This window comes from Chiloscyllium plagiosum, unplaced genomic scaffold, assembly GCF_037043375.1.
Source record: "Chiloscyllium plagiosum isolate Xiang-an unplaced genomic scaffold, Cpla_swu_hap1 HiC_scaffold_21, whole genome shotgun sequence".
Classification (NCBI taxonomy): domain Eukaryota; kingdom Metazoa; phylum Chordata; class Chondrichthyes; order Orectolobiformes; family Hemiscylliidae; genus Chiloscyllium; species Chiloscyllium plagiosum.
Window position 1 is genome coordinate 18,161,940 of NW_028270159.1, and position 25,701 is coordinate 18,187,640.

Sequence of the window (25,701 nt, forward strand, 5' to 3'; positions counted from 1 at the left end):
TGCAGACTCACTTTCTCCCCTCAGTTTAACACCCAATTTGAAAAGTTAATACCTCAAGAGATGCAGTCAAATAGTACTATCAATTTGTTTAAAGAGGCAGTAAACAAATTAAATTCAAAATCTTGTTGCTTAGATTCAGTTAATCCATACAAATCTGAACTCCCTTTAGAAGGCACCATAATGGTTCTTCACTCTTAATGTGTTCAAAAGCACAGAGGTTTACAGCACAGGCTATTCAAACCTGTGTGCGACTGGCAGGTTTTTGCTGAAGCAAACCAAAACCAATCCGATGGTCCTAAACTCTCCACTGCCCTCTTATAGAGCACATAGTATTTGTTACTTAGAATGCTATTGGTAGTACATCATTCTGTATTCCAACATACATTCAAAGAAATTTTTCCTAATATCTACCTTTACACTCAATTTTTAAATATCCTCTCGTCTTTGCCAGCGGAGGCTGAAAAATTGTCTCACTATCTCAATCCTTTCCTTGTGATCTTTTGACATTCTTCATCTTGGTGAACCCACATTCTACTTCTACCTACAACTTCATTTTCTGTTCTAAAACCGGGCATCCAAAACTGCACACAACACTCTCAAACTTTGGCCTAGAAGAGCAATTTTGCAAATTTATCACAGCCTTTCGAATCATATGCCCATGCTTAACTGTAAAATGATACCTTATTATAGTTTTATCTGCAGATGCATGTATGGTCATATGCATTGGAGGTGTCCCTGCTCATGCATGTCCTTCAGTATGCTTCCATTTAACTTATAGATCTAGTAACCTCCTTAAAAGGCTTTTCCTTCCAAGATGAAAGCTGACATTTCTCCAAATTAAACAGCATCTGTGACCTTACTGCACTTTCCACTCATCCTTACTAGTCCTTTACAACTCTCCTTGGTATTTTCCCAACCCCTAACTTCTGTGTTATCAAATTTTGAATTGGTGTTAAAATGATTCCTGGCTTATATAACTTCATACTCCTCTCCACTCCAGAAAGTCATTAATCTCTTGGTTTCTTGCCATGAACAAATTTCCCATTCACTGGAATACCCTCTTGCAGCAATTAGCTGGGGCCTCAGTGTAACATCCAAAAGACACTACCAATGGCAATGCAGCACTCCCTCAATGTTACTCTAGATTGTCAGCACAGATTAAAATCTGACATATTTGACTGAGAGCTTGCATTTACCACTGAATACTATTATGCAGCTTCATTGTTCCTTGTAAGTGGTGTCACAGGTAGATAGGTTAGTGAAGGCGGCGTTTGTCATGCTTGTCTTTATTGGTCAGTGCTTGAGCATAGGGGTTGGTAGGTCATGTTGCGGCTGTACAGGAGGACATAGAATACTCCAAAGTGGCCTAATCAATGTAATTCTGATCTCGCTCCTACAGAAAGGATGTTGTGAAACTTGAAAGGGTTCAGAAAAGATTTAAAGCATATTGCCAGGGTTGGAGGATTTGAGCTATAGACAGAAGCTGAAGAGGCTGAGATTATTTTCTTTGGAATGTCTGAGACTGAGAGGTGATCTTATAGATTTATAAAATCATGTGGGGCATGGATAGAGTAAGTAGGTAAGGTCTTTTCCGAGTGTGAGGGAGTCAAAAACTAGAGAGCATAAGTTTAAGGTGAGAGGGAAAAGATATAAAACGGACCTAAGGTACAACTTTTTCATGCAGAGGGTGATATGTGTATGGAACAACTGCCAGAGGAAGCAGAGGAAGGTGGTACAATTACAACATTTAAAAGGCATCTAGATGGGTATATGGATAGGGAGGGTTTACAAGGATATGGGCCAAATGCTGGCAAATGGGACTAGATTAATTTAGGATATCTGATCAGCATAGAGGAATTGGACCAAAGTGTCTGTTTCCGAGCTGTATATCTTTATGACTCTATAAGTGAGCCAAGCTGACACCAGCTGAAGCTATTACCGAAGTGCCACTGGCAAAGGCCTTTGAATGAACAGTGAAACGGTAAAGTGTAAAAGGCTAGTATTCACCTCATAGGCTTTATTTGAATGTTGAAATCATTTAACTGGAATGGAAAAAGAAACTTGGCAGACTGGGAAGAACCTTTTTACAATCAAAACACAAAGTTTTAATTGTGCTACTTAAAAAATTAAAATACAACATGTTTGTTATCTGAGAAACAAATAAATGACCATTACTGTAACTGACAGAGTAAATCAAGGATTATTTTAAAAACATACACAGAACTTATGAATCATTTCAGGTACACTAAGGAAGCCTGCTTGCTATTTAAGATTCTTACCTGAACAATCCACGTGACTTCTGGCAAATCCAGCCCACGTGCTGCTACGTCCTTTCAGAGAAAAAAAGACAGACAGAATAGAAGATTACATGGTGCTGAGACAAGACCCCAGCATGCCACTTGGTGGGCTACATGATGCCTGAAAGTACAGATGGACCGCAGGGCAATCGGTGCCAGCTTGTCAGTTGGATTCAAATGACTCATTTATTTGGTGCAGAAGCTTGCAAAGTGAGCAAGCTAACAGAGATAGGGAACCTAACGATTCACTAGGTGGGGCCACCATTTTGCCACTGTCATCCCAACATCCTGCCAAAAGTCATTATTGCCTTTTGCAGAAAGTCAGCAGCAGGGTAGTGGCCCCCGTTGTCCAGGCGACAGATTGTACTATGCTATCAGTGAAGGAATAAGAGGGAGTTAAAGCTGTCAGAAGCGCCTACAACTGCTTGAAACCAGAGGAAATTGGCATCTTAAGTTAGCTCTTCAGTGCAAGGTGCACACAATTCATATGAATGACCTTTTCTAAAACTGTACCATTACCAAAAGAACAAGGTCCAAATGAACAATTAGAGAGACAATATTATATGTAATTAAAAATATGTGCAACATTTTAATGTGAGCAGCCTTGACTGAAGCAAATCAACACTGCAATTCTAGGAATAAATCCAAAATGAACTGAAGCTTTTTAACCTCAAGCTGAGAAAATTTACATCAAAAGAAATTACAAAAATGGAGAATCTGCATAGAGGCTTACACAACAATTAAGGCATCATTAAATCTTATTTGTAAATGTGAAGTAGATTGAAACTTAACTGCTGCAAGCTCCATTAAATTTGCGTTTTACAAAAACGATATAGCAAAGGCTGCTTAAACACCAACCAGTCACATGGGGCTGAAAATTCAAATCTTTCCAAGAGAAAGGGAGAAAGGTCCTATCCCCCCCTACAAACAACTTGGTTAATTTTATTCCTATTCTTTGTAGACTCAGGCCCATATCACAACTCTTACTTTAAAAAAAGTTTTTTTTGGCATTATCCAAACGTTTCTTGGTGACGAGAATATAGTGCAAAGGGTGAAAGAAATGCATACAGTTCAAGAAGGGACAGTACCTTCGGGTTCAAGTTCACTGACAAGGTAATGGGGCGTGGGGAAAAAAATGGAAGGGATGGGACATTTATTCCTTCATCAATATCTCACTGTAATACTAGGAGGATGCTAAAATTGGTCAGTGTTTTCTTTGCCACTAATTTCTGACATGGCTACCATTTAATAGGTTAAATTAACTGTTTGGTTCCAAAATAATTAACCTTCTTGGTCTCTCTTTAAACAAAAGAGAACAAAAAAACTGAAGCATGCTTAACATGCAACATGTTTGCACTACACTGGCAGTATTAGTCATGGTGGTGATAGTAGGGTCAAAGTGGGGTGTGGGGGGAGAAAGAGGGGAGGGGAAATCAATGTGTCTAAATTGTGAGAAAATGCTCAGAATGGGTGTGAGTTCAACTGTTATAGACAAAGATCTGCGTTGAAAGTATTCTCAATGTGGACAAAAAAAAAAGAGTTTTGAAGACACCGGCATGGACAATGAACTGCATGGCTATTCACAAGAAAATTTTCAGCATTTCAAAGTTTAGTATTTTAAACTGATTGCTGTTTTGGAAAGAAAGGGACAGTCTGGCACGAACTAGCATTGAGTGCTGTCAGGGGTTAATCGAGGTGACATGCACCAAGCTGGGTTAAGCTCATGCTGAAAGTTTACTTGGGTCATCTGTTCTGGTCACAATGTTATTCGATGGTTATAATTTAATGGTCCTTGCTGGTACAGCCCAGCTCAGAACTCACCACATGGCGAACTGTGGGCATGCACCCACATTCTAACATGCAATGGCATACCACCACAATAACTGGTTCCACGTGTAATTCAATAGCTCATTTCAAGGGCACGAAATAATACAAAAATTAATTTACAAAGAAAAGCAAAGATTGTAAAAAAAACTTCAGGTTGTGAAAGTGACCAAACATACAACTCTCAGGACTTCTGTTTTAGGCATTTCAACATTCTTCAGTATTTTTGTAGCTCAATGACAAAAGTTAACACTTTTGTAATACTCTTAAGTGTGAAGAGTCACAGAGGACCATAGGGCTGCTCTCTCATCAGAGAGGCAACTGGTGGTGGTTTAACCTGAGAGTTATCATGCATTAGGCGAGGGACAAGATTGAGAAGGTGGGACCTTGATGGTGACCTCAGTTGGTACAGGAATTGAACTCCAATTGTTGGCATTATTGGATTGCAAACCAATCATCCAGCCAACTATGTAGATGTGTCTGCATATGCACTTATTTTAACATGATGCTGTTTTAGCTTTTATATTTTATCTGGTGAAGGTAAACTACTCGTAGCTATATACAATTAAAAATTGCAAGGTTTTGTTGTATAATTTTTTGTTGTCAATTAAATAAAATTATAACTATGACTGTATATGCAAAAGCACAGGTCAATAACTATGTAAAAGGAAAGTAATTCAAAAGTGTATGTTTATGCAGTTTTTAAAAAATCTTAAGTTCCCTCCACATTTTATGGCTTTGTATGGAGTCTTAACAGTGCAGGGATGATATTATATTACAGAATGCTGTGAATTCTTTTTTAAGCAATAGATTTTCATAGTAAAGAGATTCTACATCAATAAATATGCACCTGAAAAATGATACAAACAGAAAAAGCCTTGGAGTGAAACTTGAAATACACTAATCAGATTAAGCATGAAAAAACAAAATCAAAGCCTACACACGTAAACCTGGTGTTTTTTGCTCAGTCTTGCTTCTTTAGTGACAGCTTGCCTTGAAAGAGCAATTCAGGAGTGCGTCATCACAAACAGAATGAGCTCGGAAGGGTTTATCAGCGCTAATTACTCCCGATAGCTGTAATTTACACATTTTCGGTGGGTGGAAATAGTCAAGATTCACACGTTTAGAAATCAGCATCTGCCACCTTTGGAGTGCAGAATGCCACCTTCTGCAGTCTGAGTAGCAGCAAGGAGAGCCAAAACAATCCAACACAAGGTTCCGATTAATACCTGACAGCATTAGCTTGGTCATTTTTAGCTCTAAGTGGACAAGACACACCTGCCTTTTTATTAAACAAATAATTAGTTCAAAATGACCAGAAAGGAAGAACAGAAACAAACAAAGATATTGCTCATACAGTCTTAAATTTATAGTGCATGACAGTGCAATACTAAGTAGAAAAGACTTACAAACAAAACTCCAGTAATCCACTGAGCTTCTAACATGGTTATACTGTGTCGGGACATGCCAAGCAAAGGCTTGCAATCTTCCCATAAGGGGAAGTCACCAGGTTGCCATCAGGTGTCTTTGAGTAAGCAGATGAAGAGCACAGTTCATGTAGGCTTGGGAACATATCTGGAACACTTGGCTGCAGGTGGCAATGGCCTGGTGATGCCAGTGTGAGAGTGGGGATGAAGAATGGTGTGGAAGAGAGATTGTGTGTCCATATGTTTAAAAAAAACTTTTCAATTAAATATACGTTAGCTTTTTCTTTACATTCTGGCAGCTTAGCTTTAATGAATTTTTATTATTTTGCCAGTTATGGTCTCCTAACATTTAGAAAGAATTGCTGCACTATTATGATTTTATAGTGTGTTTTAGGGAATTTGAATTGTAAAACCTAGTAATCAGGATACTTGCTTTGTTCAAAATCAGCAAAATTATTACCCATGAGAGAACCTACACCAATTTCTAACAACTAGCATCAAACTGGTAACAATGAAATCATGACAGACAAGCATCAATTCTAATTAGTATTTTTACTATTTAGTTAGCAAACTAGAAGAGTTCTACCATGTGAAACCATTCTGCCAATTCACTGTCCAAGAGACGAAAGTGACAATTCTATGCTGGCATTCCCTGTTGATGCCAGTGTGGTCAAATCACGTGGCATACTACTATAGAATAAATAACTTACCAGATTATGAAAATACTTACACTAATTTTCCAGTATATTCAACCATTGTGTAACTGATAAAATGCACTATGTTTTCTCATGTCAATTGTAATAAATATTGCTTTGGATCTATCATAGCCCTTAAATTATGGAAATGAGTGAATTCCTAATTATAAATATACACTAAAACATCCTTTAAACCTTTAAGTGGTCTTTTACGACTAACAGTTCCAAACTGCAATCAACATTTATACTGCTAAAACCATTAGCTGAACTTGCATGAAACCTAAATTCAGAAAATTTCCAGAGGAACAAACTTAATGTTACTTTCATCATTGTTCTTGAAAATGAATCTGGTTTCTGAAGCTGTACAATTTTCAAATGATCAATTTCAGATATTGAAAAAAAACGTTAAGGCGGCTTTCCATTTGGAAAAAAAAAATCTGCTTTTTCTCTTTTTAGATGCCGATGGATCTACTGTGTAGTTCCAGCCTTTTTATTACATATTTGCAACTTTTACTTTTTCCAATCCTTGTTAAACTGGTCAGCACAATGGCTCAGTTGTTAGCACTGCTGTCTCTCAGCACCAGGAACCTAGGTTCAATCCCAACCTCGGGTGACTGCCTGTGTGGAGCTTGCACATTTTCCCCCGTGTCTGTTTGGGTTTCCTCCGGGTGCTCCAGTTTCATCCAAGTTCAAAGATGTGCAGGCTAGGTGGATTATCCATGGGAAATACAGGGTGAAGGGGATAAGGTGAGTTTGGGTGGGATGTTCTTCAAAGGGTCACTGTGCACTTGATGGGCCGAATAGCCTGCTTCCACACTGTAGGGATTCTGAGATAAACTGTCCCAACCAACATATTCATCTGTGCTTGTGCAAATTTCCCTCATTTGAACATCCTTATGGCCTCGAATAGTCAATCTTAGGGCAAGATTACAATAATGCTTTTTAATATATTCATACTCATTGAAATATTCAAGTTGTCTCGAGTTGCATCCTCAATAATGCAATCAAAAGATAATTTGAATGTAATCAAAGGTCATCAAATGTCATTTTGAAAGTTGTAATTAACACTTTGGAGCTCAAAGAGTTAATTACATTTTTCAGCAAATGTGTCAGAGAAACAGAATATGTCTGTAAAGACTGCAAAAAGAGACAGAAAAAAGGAGAATCAAGAACCATCTGGCTAAGAGACGCACAAGGAATAGAAAAACAAACAAGAGAAAAACTGGAAGACAGAGAAGAGTGATAACTGGAAAATATTCAGAGAACAACATGCAAATTAATTGAAAGATAAAGAAATTATTCTGTATAAGACAGCAGAAAAATGATTTTCACTTCCCTAGACAAAAAATAAAACAAGAATTTCACCATTCTTTAAGGATTATTGGAAAGGGAGGATGCCAATCAACCGACCCCTGGCCAATATTCCCTCTATCCGCGCATGCACACAGCTGCTCTGACACTCCATGTACAACAATCATCGTGCCGACACGGTTTGCAGCATTGACTTCTAGTTCCAAAAACTACTGCCACGCATGGACCTTAGAGGTCCATGCAGAAGACAACAACTTGTAAGGAATGCTGTTCCAATCTTGTTCTGGCATTCAGTTAGATCATGACTGATCTGTAAGTGAACTCCTTTTACCCATCTCAGTTTAATATCCCTTGGCTAGCAAACATCTATCATTCTGAGATTTAAAATTTATTAATAATCTAGCATCCATTTATTTTCGTGGAAGAGAATTCCACACTTTGTAAATTATTACCCTTTGCATGAAGATGTTTCTCAGCATCCCTGCTGAATGGCTTGGCTCTCGTTTTAATGCAATGCTCTCTTGTTTTGGACTAGCCTTTAAGATTTGTACTTACTGTGCAGAGAAGGACACCCATTTTTGACTGTGAAAATTCCAGAAAAACCTGCTTCCGTGCCTGCAAAATAAAAGTAAAGAATAACAGTACCATCACCGGAGAGTGCAAAAACATACAGTGCATTCCTATACTTAACACTTGTATTCAGATCTAACAGAGATGGAAGCTTAAAGCTCAAACTTGTTTTCAAATAGAATAATACTCTTCGAAATGAATCATTTTGAAAGAAGATGCATTTATTGTGAACACTAGCACCAATAGAGCAACCTGCATACATTTGCAAGAACACAGCGTGGCAGCCAGCTAACGTCATTAGTTCCGTCTGTGATTTTAGCCTCTGGACAACCAGTTGGTTTTTGGGATGGGGGAACAGAAGGATGGAGTAGGGGAAAAAGATGCAGCAGTAGCCCCTGATGAGGGCACTATCTCCATGAAGAACCCATGCCCAGCTAGCACCCTGGCTGGAGAGGACTAAGTGGTAGGGTGAACATGACAAAAGAGTGGGGGCTGAGGAGAATTGCTTCACAGATGCTGCCATAGAGGGAAAACTCTGCTTCATATGCCCTGGCCTCGACCTCGTCCCCAGTCTCAGTGCCTCCTCTTACCCAACCTACTGACATCAGTGGCACATGCAGACATTTCCTGCAGTCTGTTATGGCCAGCGCCTACACAGGCATGGCCATTCTGGTGTTATAATCACTCCACTGGGTTCAAGCTCACTAGAATTACTAGTACAAATCATAAACAAGTTATGAGAGCATGAATTATATCTCAATTTCAATTAAGTAATGAACACTTCTATCTGATTAATGGCATAAGAACATAATAAACAAGTATAAAATGATCTAGAAAAAGAACAAGGCAAATACTTGGAAATAACATGCACCACTTTTCTGGTAGTAGGGACAGAGTTAGAAGATTGGGCAACTTAAGTATCAGTAAGCAGCAAGTGACAACAATAACGACAGTAAGAAGAATCTTATTGTATCTGAAATGCAGCAGTGCATCCGCTCAGCAGTACCATATGGGGTATGCTATTTAGCTCCATTGACGCTCTAATTTGAAGACATAATGCACTAATTATACTCAGGGTAATAAACATTAAAATTCCTCCCCTGACGCCCATCCACTTAATCTTTGTTTTGCTAGATAACAGCTGGTCAGGGTGTGTGCGTCCTACATATCCAGCCTGCTCTGGCTCACAAAGTGTAATGGCTACAATGGGCATCAAAACTGTCAGTCTTGGTGTGTTTTCCTTAAACTAAATCTATTTTCTCCAAGTCCATACTGTATTCTCAATTAGAGGTAGAGTAAACGTATTCCAGTAATGCAGGTGTGGAACATTACCCAGCCAGTTTTTCCTTCCACCTTTACATTGATTATTTGGCAAAAAATCACAGTCGATGGCTAGGATTTTAATTTGCATTTGCATTTTCTGGGTGGAAACATCAAGATTTTAAATGCAGGTTACTTAGAACATTATATTTTAAAATACAATTTCCCCAGGGCAGCCACAGTCATAATCAACCACTGGAGTTTTCCCAAATGATAATTCTTTTATGGCAGCATTTACTTCAGTCCTTAGAGCACAATTGAAACAGAAATGTCTAGGTCACACCTACAAAGTGTTGAATATCACACAGTTTAGAGCCATATTATTAACCTCCTCACGTACACTACAGCAATTATGAAAACTTAAAAATAAAACTACTTTGCCTGGTGGGAGTGGATGGTTCCAGATCCTTTTCCTCCCACAAAGACTTTCTTCACCTGCTAGAGATAGAGCTCTACAATATACTAAGATATTCTCTCTAACAGTCAAGCCAAGAATCAGTGCATTTCATTGACTAGGGAGTTTCTGCAACCATTTAAGTGAGATCCAATGACTGTCTGGCGGCCTGCTAATGCACATCACATGCTGCACCATGGTGTTTCTTCCCTGCAGTTCCCCACACAGAGAATTTCTGATCTCACCCACGCAGTCTGGGTGATAAATAGTAGAATCAACCACGGTACTCCTGCACACCTCTTAGCAGCTGTTTCAAAAGTAGCACAGGTAGATGGTGTGGAAACTGACAGGGTTACAGAGCGGCGTTGATAGTGAAAAATCAAAGGCAGCAAAAGGAAAATCCTTTCTTAATGTCAAGTGTCAGTTCCTTCATGCTTCAATACGCAAATAAAAGTAAACTCACCTCCTGCTCCATGTTCCCATGCAAGCGCAGAAACAGCATTTTACAAGCGGAGAAAGATAAATGTTTTAGCTCCTTGCTGTCAGAATATGGAGTAAGGACATTTGTGAAAAGGGTGTAGTGAAATTCCACAGACTCACAATTAGAGAAAAATATGATCATTTTCTGAATCTTTTCCATCTGTGAAAAATAGAAAAAAATATCAGATGTGACTGGATCGGAAGTAAAAATAGTTCCAATTAATCAATTATTGTGTGGAAAATTGCACAAGACCACATATCAATTGATGATTTTGGTTCTGAGAAGAAACAACAATGGAACTAAATCTTAGTTCCGTCTGAGTTAAACAGGATAAAATGAAGATTTTTCTTTTCAGTGTACATCCTCCAGCTGATTCCAAATTTTCAAACTGTCCTGACAGAATATGAACTCTACATATTAGTTTTAACCTCTGACATACTACCCCAATAATAGAATTTCCCATCGCACATCAATAAGATGTGGGCTGTGTTGTTAAGGCTATTATTTGTTGACTCTGAAATGACTTCAGGGGGCAGTTAAGGGTCAATCATATTGCTGTGGTCTAATGTCACATGTAGACCAGCAGTTTAGAAAGGTAGTCATCTTTCACCTGCTGGAGTGAACCGGATAGTTTTTAAACAATGATAGTTTCATCATTCACCATTACCAAGACTTGGCTTTTATTCCAGATTTAGCAACTGAGTTGAAGTTGTACTGGTGAGATTTGAACCCATGTCTCCAGGACATTAGTTGCTCCTCTGGATTACTGGTCCAGTGACATTACCACTATATACCACTGTATCCCCCAACCACATCCTACATCACCACATTCAGGGCCATTTCTTACTTTGCATTTTTGGAGTATGAATGCTGAAAGTGTAACTAGTCGCAGTTTGCTGGGAACAATCACTATAAACTGTTGAAGTTGTTCTGGAATTGAAAAGCATTCCAAATCTTCCTCAATATTCTCCTGCTTGGCCGTCATTTGTTTTGTTGTAAATACAGGTTTGGACTGCCGTGGTTCAGTTATATATATATTGGCTGGTTCTTTCAAACTGATCCCAGCTAAACGATTCACTCCTGAAATAAAAAATATATTGCATTAAGCAATTATATTTCAAAGAAAGATGGGCACTTACAGTCAGAGAGTCATAGACTATTCTGATTTTAGATTACTTCAGTTACCTCTGATATGCACAATTTCATTTAAGCTGTTTAATATTATTTTGCAGTTGAGTTCCAAGGGGAAAGAATGACTTGGATGTTGTGCAGTACCTGAAAAAAATACCTTAAAAACCAAAGCTGGCAAAGGAGAACTTTGCTCCAATAAAATTGTTTGTACTTGGGCTACAATTTCTTCTTTAAAAACATAAAACTTTTCAAACCAATGGCATAGTGCAGAGCCATATGCCATTTTAGTAGGCTTCACATTGCTCTATTATTGGTGTGCTCCACAATAGTAATATGGGGAAAAGTATACGAGTGGAAAAGGTTTTGAAGGCAATTTGCCCAAACACAGACTGAAATCCAGTTTTATTCATTCTGGTGATACAGGGGTCATTAACAAGGCTAGAATTTTCCTTTGAGAAAGTGGTGGCGATGGAACTTCTTCTTGATGACTGTAGTCTAAGTGGTGAACGTATTATGTAATGCTGTTAGATCAGGATTCTCGGGATTTGATCCAACACCACAGTGGAAGCAAAATGACTACCATGCCAGATTCAGATTTCAAGCAGTCCAAACAGTAAAACTAAATTGAATGATGGAATCTTAATGGCTGTATTTATGGTCTTTTCTTATTTAAAATATTTACATTTATTCACCAGGAACCAAAGTCTCACCATCTGTTAAGGTGGCAGAGAGGAGAACATTTTGTCTTTTCTCATGTGCTGCATTTAGAGCGTTCAATATCACAGTGATATCTTTCTCAAAACCCAGATCCAGCAACCTGTTCACAGACAGAAAAATAGGTCACAAAAACTGTTCTTCATAAGAATTTCTATGCTCTCTCAACAAGATATTAAATTACTTGATGTTAGATAGAGCTTAACTATACTCCTTTACACCAGAGAATAGCAAAGAGCAGAAGTAAGACCTAGAAAGTCAAAGCAACATGAATAAAGTTTTCAAAGCAATGGGACTCAGTTCATCTAAGTTACTCCACACCCCACCACAAAAATGTTTTCCTGAAGTTTGTTGTGATGGACTGCAAAGTACAATAGAGACATCTATTGGTTGGAAACCGTTACCGCAAAAGTAACAAACAAAAACTTTAATTAAAGTTCCAGTTCTACTGTACAAACACCGCTTAACATTACAGTTTGCGGAAAAGGATTAAGATGCTGTTTGTGAATCCGAGACAACAGGTTGATAAATAGTCCTATAACTGGGGAAATTCATTAAAGGGGTGATATCAGGTCTCTTAACTAGCATTTTCAGAGAAAAGAAGAATAATGATGATGAGAGGGAATCTGAAACCCCAATTTTAGTGGAATGTTGGATCTGAAACTGCAGTTAGTTATAAACTAAAAAGTTCTTGCCTAACTTAAAAAATAAATGTGCATTTACACACTACCTTTTATGATGTCTTTACCTCTTTATAAATCAAATACTATTGAAGCACATTTACTGTCGCAACACCAGAAATGCAGCAAACTTCCATAAACAAAGCTGTTCATAATGACTAGGTAATCAGCATCATTAAAAATTGATTGAGGGATAAATATTGCCAAATACACCACAATTGTGCCTTGGTATCTTTTTCATCCACCTGAGAGAATACGTGGGGCATTAGTAACTTCTCAGCTGAAAGGAGGCAACACTAGCAATATTGTATTGGAATGTCAGTCAAGCTTTTGTGCTCAAAGGGTCTAGAATGGAATTTCAGCCCATAACTTGCTTACTCAAAAGATGAGAGCACGCTATCCATTGAGCCACATGTATTATACAGGTAATTCCCTATATTGCTGTAGTTGTGCTCCAGCAAAACCTCGCTTAATAGAAATAATGGGGCCTATGTGAAAAGTGGGTTTGGGGGCAGGCCACTCACAAACACTCAAAAATCATCCAAAGTAAAGCACAACCTGAATGAAGGTTGAAATTATATTTATTAACAAAAGTAAATTTAACACAGCACATTTTAAAAAAATGTAAGAAAGTTGTTCTCTGTACAGTACCTCTCACAGAAAGCTGCACTGTTGGCAGCTGACATCAGCGCTTGTGCAGTATAGCAGGAAAACCGGCAGTGTCATTGCACATAAGGGTACAGAGACTGTGGCGCTGACATCACACATGCTCAGAACGGTGCAGAGACTGTGGCACAGACACTAGTGCATGCGCAAAACACCAAGAACATTGGCTCATGCGAAGAATGGCATGGTGATTTCAGCACGCACATCGGAGCATGCGCAAAGTGAATTGTACAAACTGATCCCCGCTGGATCGTGCTATTGCCATTATTCAAAATACTGTTCCCCAATTCTTCAGCGATGTTATAGCCAAATTGCACTACCAAAATGCACTTTATCCCAGAACCACCTGTACTCATTTACCTGTCAGCTTCATCAATAACAAGCCACTGTACACGAGAAAAACAAATATTTTTTGTGTTCTTTATATGATCCACTAGTCGCCCTGGAGTTGATAGAAGTATATTTATACCTTTACGTAACCTAGAACAAGAAAGTACTAATTATAGAACTTTTAATTCATATAGCCTCAAACTTCTTGAAACACTGCACACAGTGAATTAAGATAAAAATCACAATCGTCCCAGAGGACCATAGGGAAGCTCTCTCATTAGAGAGCGAGAGATGGCTGATGGGGATTTACTTTTAGGGTCACCATATCTCAGGCAAGATTGCAAAGACAGAGCCCTCATGATAACATTAGCCAGTGTAGGAATTAAACCTTGCAAGCAGTACAGTTTTGACTTCCAGTTGAAGACTTGGGTCTGCCTCTGTGGCCTGTCTCCAAGAGTGGCTTGCTGTCGCCTTCCACTACTGACAAAGACTGCCAAGAAAACAGCTCAGAAGGAAGCACAAACAGACAATAATGCAAGGACCTGCCTTTGGGCACAGCACTCTTGGAACAAAATTAAATATTTTGATTGCTAATCAAAGCCATGAGTAAAATGTGAAAATAGTTAACTATCAAGTTGAAACACACCAGTGCATGCTAGAATTATACTGTAATGGAGGAGGCTGTCCAACAATCCTATTAGTCATACTTTTTAAATCAATACCAATTCAATACGATAAAAACACTGGGCTTTACTCAGCAAGCTCATGTTTGTTTTGTTTTCTCTATTTTCTTCACTGATGAGGTCAGACATACCTAGCTTTCTCAGATTTTCGTTTCTCTCCTCCCATCAGTACTCCTGGCACGATCCATGTAAATGGCTATTAAGTTTAAAACAAAATGCAACTGATCATTTAGGAAGCCAGATAAGAGCATGAAACATTCAATCTGCTTTTGTCTATTTCAGTGACGCTGGCTTTATAAATAGTGGTGTAGGATACAATAATAAAGAACTATTGATAAATCTGCACATACATTGGTCAAACCATAGTTTTCTTAATAGGTGCTGAATTAAGGAAACGTAATTGACATCAGAGGTTGTACAATGTAGGATAGGACAGTTATGAAAAAGCCTCAAGCTCCAAGAACCATCTCCATTGGTCTTAGCGAGTTTCGAGAAGATTTGTAGCTCAGGTCGAGGTTCTGGATGTAGGTTGGCTCACTGAGCTGGAATGTTCATTTCCAGGCGTTTCGTCACCCTACTAGGTAACATCTTCAGTGGGCCTCAAGCAAAGCACTGCTGATAATTCCTGCTTTCCATTTATATGTTTGGGGTTCTTTGGGTTGGTGATGTCATTTTCTGTGAAGTAAATTCCTGTTCTTTTTCTCAGGGGGTAGTAGATGGGGGTCTAACCCGATGTGTTTGTTGATAGAGTTCTGGTTGGAATGCCATGCTTCTAGGAATTCTCGTGCGTGTCTTTGTTTGGCTTGTCCTAGGATGGATATGTTGTCCCAGTCGAAGTGGTCTCCTTCCACATCCGTATGTAAGGATACTAGTGAGAAAGGGTCATGTCTTTTTGTGGCTAGTTGGTGTTCATGTATCCTGGAGACTAATTTTCTGCCTGTTTGTCCAATGTAGTGTTTGTTACGGTCCTTGCACGATATTTTGTAAATGACATTAGTTTTGCTTGTTGTCTGTATAGGGTCTTTCAAGTTCATTAGCTGCTGCTTTAGTGTGTTGATGGGCTTGTGGGCTACCACGGTGCCAAGGGGTCCGAGTAGTCTGGCAGTCATTTCGGAAAAGAACAGGAATTGACTTCACCACAGGAAATGACATCACCAACCCAAAGAAACCCAAACATATAAATAGAAAGCAGGAATTATCAGCAGTGCTTCACCTAAGGCCCACTGAAGATGCTACCTAGTAGGGTGACGACATGCCTGGAAATGAACCTTCCAACTCAGCAAGCAAACCTACATCCACCTCCATCAGTGCAAAGACTAAAGTAGAGAATTTATAGAAGCTTTTAAAATTTAAGGGTCTTGATGGAGTGATTATAGAAAGACCATACCTCTGCTTAAGAGATGGTAGCAAAGGATTAAAATTTTCACTGAAAATATGAAGAGAAGTTCAGAGAAATTTCTTCAGTGAATGTTGTTGAGCACAGAATATTTTGTTTCAGTGAATAATTGACCATTACATTGTGTATAGGAAGGCTTGATCAATATTTGAAGCAAAGAAAGTTTTACAAAGAAAATGAAAAACATGGAGCAGTGAGATTGGTTGTGTCTTTCTTTAGAAATGAGCTTGCAGAGAGGCATAATGTGCTGGATGGTTTCCTGTCCTCTAATTACCTATGGTGCAAAGTTTCTAATTCTGTTGCCTCTCCACGCCCCAATAACTATCTCTTCTTGAGGACACGGAGTCTTGTTGCAGAGGCTACTTGCTTGAGCCCATTCTTCACAAATGAACGTAGATAGTGGGTACAACAGGTGTCATTGAGACTACAGTGAATGTCAACACCTAGAAGATTTCCATTTCAGGGTGCTGGAAGTTCTCCTGCTTAACTCAAAATGGACAGGACCAAAACGTAATGGAATTAATAAATTAAATAGCATGGGAGAGGGTGGGGACAGCAGCTTCGCAAATTCTGGAAGAGCGCTCAGAATTAGCAATTCCATAAAAAGAGAAAAGCGACCAGCATGAGAAAGGTAGCAGCAGGTGGAAATAAAAACCAGAGGCAGAGAAACCAATCTGTTCCTAGCTGTCAGAGTCAAACTGCAACATCACAGGAAAACAGGTTGCTTGGTGATATTTCGTCTATGTCTCTTTTAATAGGCCAAGAATTTCTTTAAATCAGGAGGAGAAGTTATTACAGCTAAAGAGTACAGTTAGAACATTTATTTTTAGAATATTCCACATCTGAATTAAATAGAATAGAGATGGCGGGGCAGTCAATGTGCTGGAGCTGTAATGAATGGGAGCTCATACAATCCACAATCACCAAATCTGCAGCAAGTGCTCACTGCTCAAGGAATTGTGGCTCAAAGTTGATGGGCTGAAGTCTGAGCTGCAAATAGTACCACACATCAAGGAGAGGGTGGAGTACTTTGACACTGTTTTAGGGGACAGTCATATCCCTTAGATTAATTACAACAAATCTTGTCCACGGTCAATGACAAGAGAGTATGATTGTGAGTGAGACAAATATGAAGATCCAGAATTTAGCTTTGGAAGAGCATCAGACTCTTGCCCAATAACTAAGTTACTGCTCCAGGTGTGGATGAAGACATAGATTACAAGGAAGAGGAGTTACTGGCCAAAGCACCATGATCCAGCCTTTCAAATATGGGGAGAAAAGAGAACTGTGGATAGCATAGTTAAGCTCTCTGCAACAAAGACAGTGGGGCCCAAAGACCTAGCTGATGCCAAAGCTCAGGGCACATTTTATGGGTTGGAGAGGAATCTGGGAATGGGAGGGAAAGGAAAGGATCCAGTTGTGATCCATGTAGATACCAAATGATATTGGTAAGATTAGGAAAGAGGTTCTACTGAGGGTTTACAAGCAGGTCCAGCTGAACTGAAATGCAGAACCACCAATCTCATCTCACTATGTGAGTTACGTGCAAATTGACATAGGGTAAATCAAGCTTGAGAGGCAAGTGCACGGCTCAAAGACTGAATGGGAGAAATGAGTTCTGATTCACAGAACACTAGCACCAGGTCTGAGGGAATGACAGTCCGGTCCTACTGGAATGGGCTTCCTTTGAACTATGATGGGACCAGTGCCCTGGTGAATGATATAACTGGGATTGTAGATAGACTTTTAAACTAAACTAAGTAGTAGGCTCAGTGTTCAATTGAAGGGAAGTTTAACAAGTCAGAAAGAAACAAGACAGCAAAGTTGAACAATAATAAACACATGACAGGAAAGGGTAGAAAATATATGCAGAAAAGTGCTGCAGAAATTAGAATCATTCTAAGTAATAATCGTAAAAAGTCAATGTTAAGGCTATTTGTCTGAATGCATGCAGCATTTGTAACATAATAGCATGATTAAGCTCTCAAGCTTGATTTACCCTATGCCAATTTGCATAATTTGACAGCACAAGTACAAATAAATGAATACAATTTGATAGCTTATAGGTATGTAGTTACACAATGGTCAAGCCTGGAACTAATTATTCATGACATTTGATGTTCAAAAAGAATAGGCAAAAAGGAAAAGGAGGTGGGGTAGCATTGTTAGTAAGGACATTATGAGTGTGGTTGTGAATAACAATACAAGTACAGTAGATTGTGATGTGGAAATAAGTAATAACAAGGGAGAGGTAATGGGTGGACTTCTGAAGAGATGCCTTAATGGAGGACAAAACAGAAATAGGGAAATGAAAAGGTGTAAAAAAGCAACAACTGTCATGGGTAATTTTAATATGCATACTGACTGGACAAAATCAAATGTGCAAGAGTAAGATAGAAGAGCAATTTATAGACTACATTAGGGATTGCTTCTTAGAGCAGTAGGAACAGGCAAATTTAGATTTAGTAATGTGTCTTGAAGTACGATTAATAAGAGATTTCACAATCAAGAAGTTAAATGCAAGGCCGAATGTTTGGTGTGGAAGGAACTGGTTTCAGTTTATGAGACACTGGCACCAGTACTGGTGAAATGAATAACTAAGACTTTAGTAAGGACTTCAAAGTTATTTGGGTTTTGTTTTTGTTGGGAGTCGGAGCAGGGGCGGTGATGAGGGTTTGGGTGGCAGCTCTGGAAAGGTACTACGTAGGCTTTCAAAGCATATGGATGTGACAGCATTTCAGGATAGCTATTTAGGGGAGTAGGAATGGTAAAATGGTTGGATGTGCATCATTTTTGCAACAAAATTTGAGTTAGAATGGATGTGAAATATAGTTACAAATCTGCAAAACAAATATTCACAGTACATGACTTTTCGAAAGGACGGGCAGGGTAGCTTTGTTCGTACAGGATAGAATAACTACAATAGCAAGAAATGATTTTGGATTAAAAGTCATAGAATCCAGGTGAGTGGAGGAACAAGGGGAAGATGACACTAGTGGGAGTAGTTTGTAGGCTCCTAACAGTAGTTACACTGCAGGACAGAAAATAAATCAGAAGAGAATGAGGGCATGTCAAAAGGCAGCACATTAATCATGGGTAATTTTAATCTTTGTGGATTGGGAAAATCAAATTGGCAAAAGTAGTCATGAGGAAGAATTCTGGACAATTTCTTAGAATAATATATTGTGGGTCCAACCAGGGTTGAGCTATTTTGGATCTAGTAATGTGTAATGGAGCAGATTTAATAAATGTTTTCATGGACACTGAGAAGAGCTTATTACATTAATCACGATATTATGCAAATAAAAGATATGATTTGTAGATGCCGGTGTTGGACTGGGGTGTATAGTTGTAGAAAAAAGTAACGCTGCACAAGGACATCTTTTCTCTGACAATGATGCACAGTTGTAAAATGACTCACCTCAATTACCAACCAATGAGAAATCAGAGAGGGGGTAGAATTCAACAACAGTCAGCTCACGGTCTTTAATAAAAAGGTAAATCCAAGTAAGTATAGAGGTGGTCTTAGTATGGAGTTAGGTGGTGAAAAACGACCTACAACATGCACCTGAAAGACAAGGATCTCCCTTTTCTTAGCCCTTCCTCATCATGTTACTTCTTAAAAGTCTTCATTGCCTCATAACCAGGTCACGGTATGTCATCTTTTGAAGAAAACATGTGAAAGGAGTAGACATGTTTAATTCTCAGTGCTGATGAGATTTGCTTACCTTGATCAGTTTCTGAATGGTATCAAAGCTTTGCAGGGCCAGCTAATAAGGAGAGTAAACAAAATATTAATGTAAAATTCTTCGAATATCCTAAATGCATCTTACTTTTTATTCACATGAATATATGCTCTTCATAAGCATTGAATTTTAAAGAATATTCCAGTTTTTGCTGAATTATAGCATCAGTCACTTTTGAATTAGCACATCATCCTTCTGGGATGAGAATGGCACAGCAGGACATGAACAACTCCTCTTCCTGCTGGTTGTGAAGTTAGTTCATGGTGGGTGCATTCTCACAGCTCAAAACTGCCCAGTATTTGACATTAATTGGCAATCTCACTCAAACAGATGCAAAAGGTGAAACAGTCAACACTAATGCATTAAGATGCTGTTTTGAGGTTAGAGTTCAAGCTTACTGCTGACTAGAGTAAAGTGAACTTTGTGATACAGTTGGTGTATTTTACCCCCTGCCTGGTAATACTCGATGCAGAGTGGAAATAACAAATTCACAAGTAAATTTAAATACAAACTATTTTTAACTTTCACACTTTATTTTGATGCAGACAGCATACCTCTCTGGTTGGAATGATGACTACAGCATATGGTCCATCACTGCGCTATGAAACAAAAACAAAAGATTCTTTCAGGGTTAAGTATTTTTTGAAGGTGGATTTCATGGATTCACCCACTCCCCGCAATGTTAAGTCAGTTCATTCAATATACATGTGGTGCTCAAAGTCTCACTGGCTACACCAAGAGTAAGGAGAAAGTGAGGTCTGCAGATGCTGGAGATCAGAGCTGAAAATGTGTTGCTGGAAAAGCGCAGCAGGTCAGGCAGCATCCAGGGAACAGGAGAATCGACGTTTCGGGCATAAGCCCTTCTTCAGGAATGAGGAAAGTTTGTCCAGCAGGCTAAGATAAAAGGTAGGGAGGAGGGACTTAGGGGAGGGGCGTCAGAAATGTGATAGGTAGAAAGGAGGTCAAGGTGAGGGTGATAGGTCAGACTGGGGTGGGGGCGGAGAGGTCAGGAAGAAGATTGCAGGTTAGGAAGGCGGTGCTGAATTCGATGGATTTGACTGAGACAAGGTGGGGGGAGGGGAAATGAGGAAACTGGTGAAATCCGAGTTCATCCCTTGTGGTTGGAGGGTTCCTAGGCGGAAGATGAGGCGCTCTTCCTCCAACCGTCGTTTTGTTGTGGTCTGGCGATGGAGGAGTCCAAAGACCTGCATATCCTTGGTGGAGTGGGAGGGGGAGTTGAAATGTTGAGCCACAGGGTGGTTGGGTTGGTTGGTCCGGGTGTCCCAGAGGTGTTCTCTGAAACGCTCCGCAAGTAGCCGGCCTGTCTCCCCAATATAGAGGAGGCCACATCGGGTGCAGAGGATGCAATAGATGATGTGTGTGGAGGTGCAGGTGAATCTGTGGCGGATATGGAAGTTTCCTTTAGGGCCTTGGAGGGAAGTGAGGGGGGAGGTGTGGGCGCAAGTCTTGCACCTCCTGCGGTTGCAGGGGAAGGTGCCGGGAGTGGAGGTTGGGTTGGTGGGGGGTGTGGATCTGACGAGGGAGTCACGGAGGGAGTGGTCTTTATGGAATGCTGATAGGGGAGGGGAGGGAAATATATCCTTGGTGGTGGGGTCCGTTTGGAGGTGGCGGAAATGATGGCGGATGATGCGCTGTACATGGAGATTGGTGGGGTGGTAGGTGAGGACCAGTGGGGTTCTGTCCTGGTGGCGGTTGGAGGGGCGGGGCTCAAGGGCAGAGGAGCGGGAAGTGGAAGAGATGCGGTGGGGGGGGAAATTGCGGTCCTTGAAGAAGGAGGTCATCTGGGTTGTGCGTTTTTGGAACTGGTCCTCCTGGGAGCAGATGCGGCGGAGTCGAAGGAATTGGGGGAATGGGATGGCGTTTTTACAGGGGGCAGGGTGGGAGGAGGTGTAGTCCAGGTAGCTGTGGGAGTCGGTCAGTTTGTAGTAGATGCCCGTGTTGATTCGGTCGCCTGAGATAGAAATAGAAAGGTCGAGGAAGGGGAGGGAGGAATCGGAGACTGTCCAGGTGAATTTGAGGTCGGGGTGGAAGGTGGTGTAGTGGATGAACTGTTCAACCTCCTCGTGGGAGCACGAGGCGGCGCCGATACAGTCATCGATGTAGCGGAGGAAAAGGTGGGGGGTGGGGCCTGTGTAGTTGCGGAAGATGGACTGTTCCACATATCCTACGAAGAGGCAGGCATAGCTGGGGCCCATGCGGGTGCCCATGGCTACTCCTTTCGTTTGGAGGAAGTGGGAGGATTGGAAAGAGGGTGAGGACCAGTTCAGTCAGTCGAAGGAGGGTGTCAGTGGAAGGGTTCTGGTCGGTACGGTGGGAAAGGAAGAAGCGGAGGGCTTTGAGTCCTTCGTGATGGGGGATGGAGGTGTACAGGGACTGGATGTCCATGGTGAAAATAAGGCGTTGGGGACCGGGGAAGCGAAGATCATGGAGCAGGTGGACCACTCCCTCCGTGACTCCCTCGTCAGATCCACACCCCCCACCAACCCAACCTCCACTCCCGGCACCTTCCCCTGCAACCGCAGGAGGTGCAAGACTTGCGCCCACACCTCCCCCCTCACCTCCCTCCAAGGCCCCAAAGGAAATTTCCATATCCGCCACAGATTCACCTGCACCTCCACACACATCATCTATTGCATCCTCTGCACCCAATGTGGCCTCCTCTACATTGGGGAGACAGGCCGGCTACTTGCGGAGCGTTTCAGAGAACACCTCTGGGACACCCGGACCAACCAACCCAACCACCCTGTGGCTCAACATTTCAACTCCCCCTCCCACTCCACCAAGGATATGCAGGTCTTTGGACTCCTCCATCGCCAGACCACAACAAAACGATGGTTGGAGGAAGAGCGCCTCATCTTCCGCCTAGGAACCCTCCAACCACAAGGGATGAACTCGGATTTCACCAGTTTCCTCATTTCTCCTCCCCCCACCTTGTCTCAGTCAAATCCATCGAATTCAGCACCGCCTTCCTAACCTGCAATCTTCTTCCTGACCTCTCCGCCCCCACCCCAGTCTGACCTATCACCCTCACCTTGACCTCTTTCCACCTATCACATTTCCGACGCCCCTCCCCCCTACCTTTTATCTTAGCCTGCTGGACAAACTTTCCTCATTCCTGAAGAAGGGCTTATGCCCGAAACGTCGATTCTCCTGTTCCCTGGATGCTGCCTGACCTGCTGCGCTTTTCCAGCAACACATTTTCAGCTACACCAAGAGTAAAACAGTTCCTGAATGAATGTTCTCCTTGTCATGTTGCTACACTTTTCATCTCTACTCCACACATGCTCTGGAAACCTCGATGGCAGGAAGTTTGACGCAACATTATAGAAAGGCTTTGTGTCATTTGCATACCTAAGAACCACCACAACATGAAAGGTTTTTCTGTGGCTACCCTTGAGCAGATGAAGTTACTTCTTAGAAAGACAGCTTGCTTTATGGCACCTCCTACATCAACTGCCTGCTCTCAAGACAGTTCAGCAAAAGCCAAGGCAACAGACAAGTTTAAATCCCACCAAGACAGCTGGGAAATTTTATATAAAATCAATAAATAATATGACAGTCTCATAATCATTGATCCCGAAACTACCAAATTGTAAAACATCACAGCACCTCATTCAGAAACTTATTTCAAGAGAGGAAATCATCAGTCTTTAACAGCTCTGAGCTACACAAAACCCATATTTACAGCAAAAGAGTTGATTTTTAATTGCCCTCTGAAATTCATAGCAATCAACTCAGTTGTACCAAACTGTTAATAGAAAAATACACTATGGGTGTACCCACACCATATAAACTACAGTAGTTCAGTAAGGTTTCACCAGTAAGACTCTCCAGCACCTCCTCAAAGGCAACTGAGGAAGGGTAATAAATGTTAACATTGACAGTTTTGCTCACATTTCAAAAACTAATTAAAAAAGAAAATCAGAATTTGAATGTACAGTTGACTGCCTTCTGTTTGTGGTGCACAACCAGCTCAGAAAAACTCAGTACAGATTGACTGATCCATTTGCTGAACAATCTCTGTTTGCAATCACCACCACTTGCATCCTTAATTCTCCACATTATTCCCACTACGGCCTTGACCTTCAAAGTTGCCTGAGGGACAGCATCTCATCTTCTATCTAGTCACTGTAAAGCCTTCAAGACTCAAAGGTTTAACAATTTCAAATCATCATCACTCCTTTAATTTTTCTGGTGTGAGCAATAGTTCTGTTTTTACAGCTCATCTTGGTTCAGTTCTTTGTTTCTTTATTTACCCCTTCATGCCTTTGTTCACTTAATCACTGCTGACTTCCATTGAGGACCAGACCTTCCTTTTTGTTCTTTCCTCACCAACCTCTTTCAATGCGAAAATATTCATTTGAAATCTGAATCAGTTCCGATAGTCTTAAAGCTGAAATATTGCCTGTTTCATTCTCCATGGCTGTTGCTTATTTTACTAGTATTTCCAGCATCCATAATATTTTTCCTGTTCTTCAGTTTTAATTTGCAAAGTTTTCTATTGATTCTAATAGCTACTTTCTATCACCAATTAGAGCTGCATCACACCTCTTACATAAAACTGAAAATGCTGCGCAACAGTTAGCAATTAAATATTTACTGATCAAGCAGGTACAACCTACCTGGATTTTTGGTTGAACAGACTGCAAAGACTGGACCAGAGGGACACCATATGCTAATGTTTTGCCTGAATATAAATAACAAAATGAGATTGGACAAGTAACAATCTGTTTTCCCTTTTGCAATAATCAGCAGCCGTTACACACTAATTAACCAAACCCATACTATTGATTTAGATTTTATTTTAAGAGTAACTCATAAAGCTCAATCATTTGAGACACAAAATTTAACAAATAGTTCTTTTTAACTAGAGTTGCTCAATTGACACCTTGTTTGTAAATGTACAATGTTATAGTACCCCTCAACACCAAGCACTTAAGTTGTGGTAATCGGTTTAAACAGGACATTGTAAAGACTCTATGACAATTTCAGTTGTAATATGCGAGGGCCTTGGTTGCAATAAAATAGATTCCAATCAGCTCAGATCGAAGTCATTTAGCCCACCCAGTCGGCACTGAACCTCCAAAGAGAATCCAATCCTGACCCACCCCCAATCCACATTAACCATGGCTATTAGCCCGCACATCCCTGGACACTATAGGGTAATTTAGCATGGTCAACCTACCTAAACTACACATCTTTGAACTGTGGGAAGAAACTCACGCAGACACAGGAAGAACATGCAAACTCCAGACAGTCACTGAAGGCTTGAAGCAAACCCAGGTCCCTGGTGTTATAAGGCACCAGTGCTAACCACTGTGCCATCGTGCTGCCCCTAATGTATGGTTCCCTTAATCAGGTGTAACATTATTCAAGGTTCTCGAATTATTGCTTCCTTAGAAGCATGCATCCACATTTTAAAGTTCCCAAGATCAACTATGAATAAGTACAAATGAGCAAATGAATAGTCTATGATGTTACACCACTTTTGACTTTCAAGAGTCCTTCAGTATTTAAACAGACACCGCAATTGACTTTTCACATGCTTTCTACTCACAATAGTCATTATTTTTGTTCGAAAAACAAAATATCCTGGTATTCAATGAAATAAATGCATACGAAAATAAGTGTAATTGCATAGAAAATATTATTTGAATTCAATGCTAGCTTTGATAAGACATATGAAACATTAATAACTTTACCAGAGAAACAAAACCTTGAAATCTTAATAAGTAGTAACAGCCACTGAAGGTGTAGTTCTCAGCTTTATACAGCATTTCTATAGTCTCTGTGAAAAATGAAAAATCTCCCTTCCGACTTAGTCATAGAATTTCATAGTGCAGAAGGAGGTCCTTCGTGCACACACCAGTTCCTGAAACAGCTACCCAGCTACATTCTCCAGCCCTATCTTTGTAAATTCACTTTCATTGAAATCTTCAATGGAATCCACCTCCACCACGCTCCTAAGCAGCACATTCCAAATCCCAACAATTTCTGAGTAAAGAAGTTTATCCT

General features: G+C 40.3%; 1 protein-coding gene across 1 annotated transcript in view; it reads right to left on the minus strand.

The window, feature by feature from the left end:
- The window catches only part of ddx31 (DEAD (Asp-Glu-Ala-Asp) box polypeptide 31), an 89,522-nt gene that overhangs the window by 53,535 nt on the left and 10,286 nt on the right, over nt 1–25,701 (minus strand). Inside the window, exons 6-15 of the mRNA XM_043720329.2 lie at nt 24,309–24,373; nt 20,220–20,264; nt 19,648–19,689; nt 14,655–14,719; nt 13,871–13,990; nt 12,161–12,267; nt 11,167–11,399; nt 10,302–10,478; nt 8,110–8,169; nt 2,280–2,330 (exon numbers count right to left, since the gene is read on the minus strand). Of these exons, the coding sequence (XP_043576264.2) occupies nt 2,280–2,330; nt 8,110–8,169; nt 10,302–10,478; nt 11,167–11,399; nt 12,161–12,267; nt 13,871–13,990; nt 14,655–14,719; nt 19,648–19,689; nt 20,220–20,264; nt 24,309–24,373 (965 nt within the window). The remainder of the gene's footprint in view (nt 1–2,279; nt 2,331–8,109; nt 8,170–10,301; nt 10,479–11,166; nt 11,400–12,160; nt 12,268–13,870; nt 13,991–14,654; nt 14,720–19,647; nt 19,690–20,219; nt 20,265–24,308; nt 24,374–25,701) is intronic.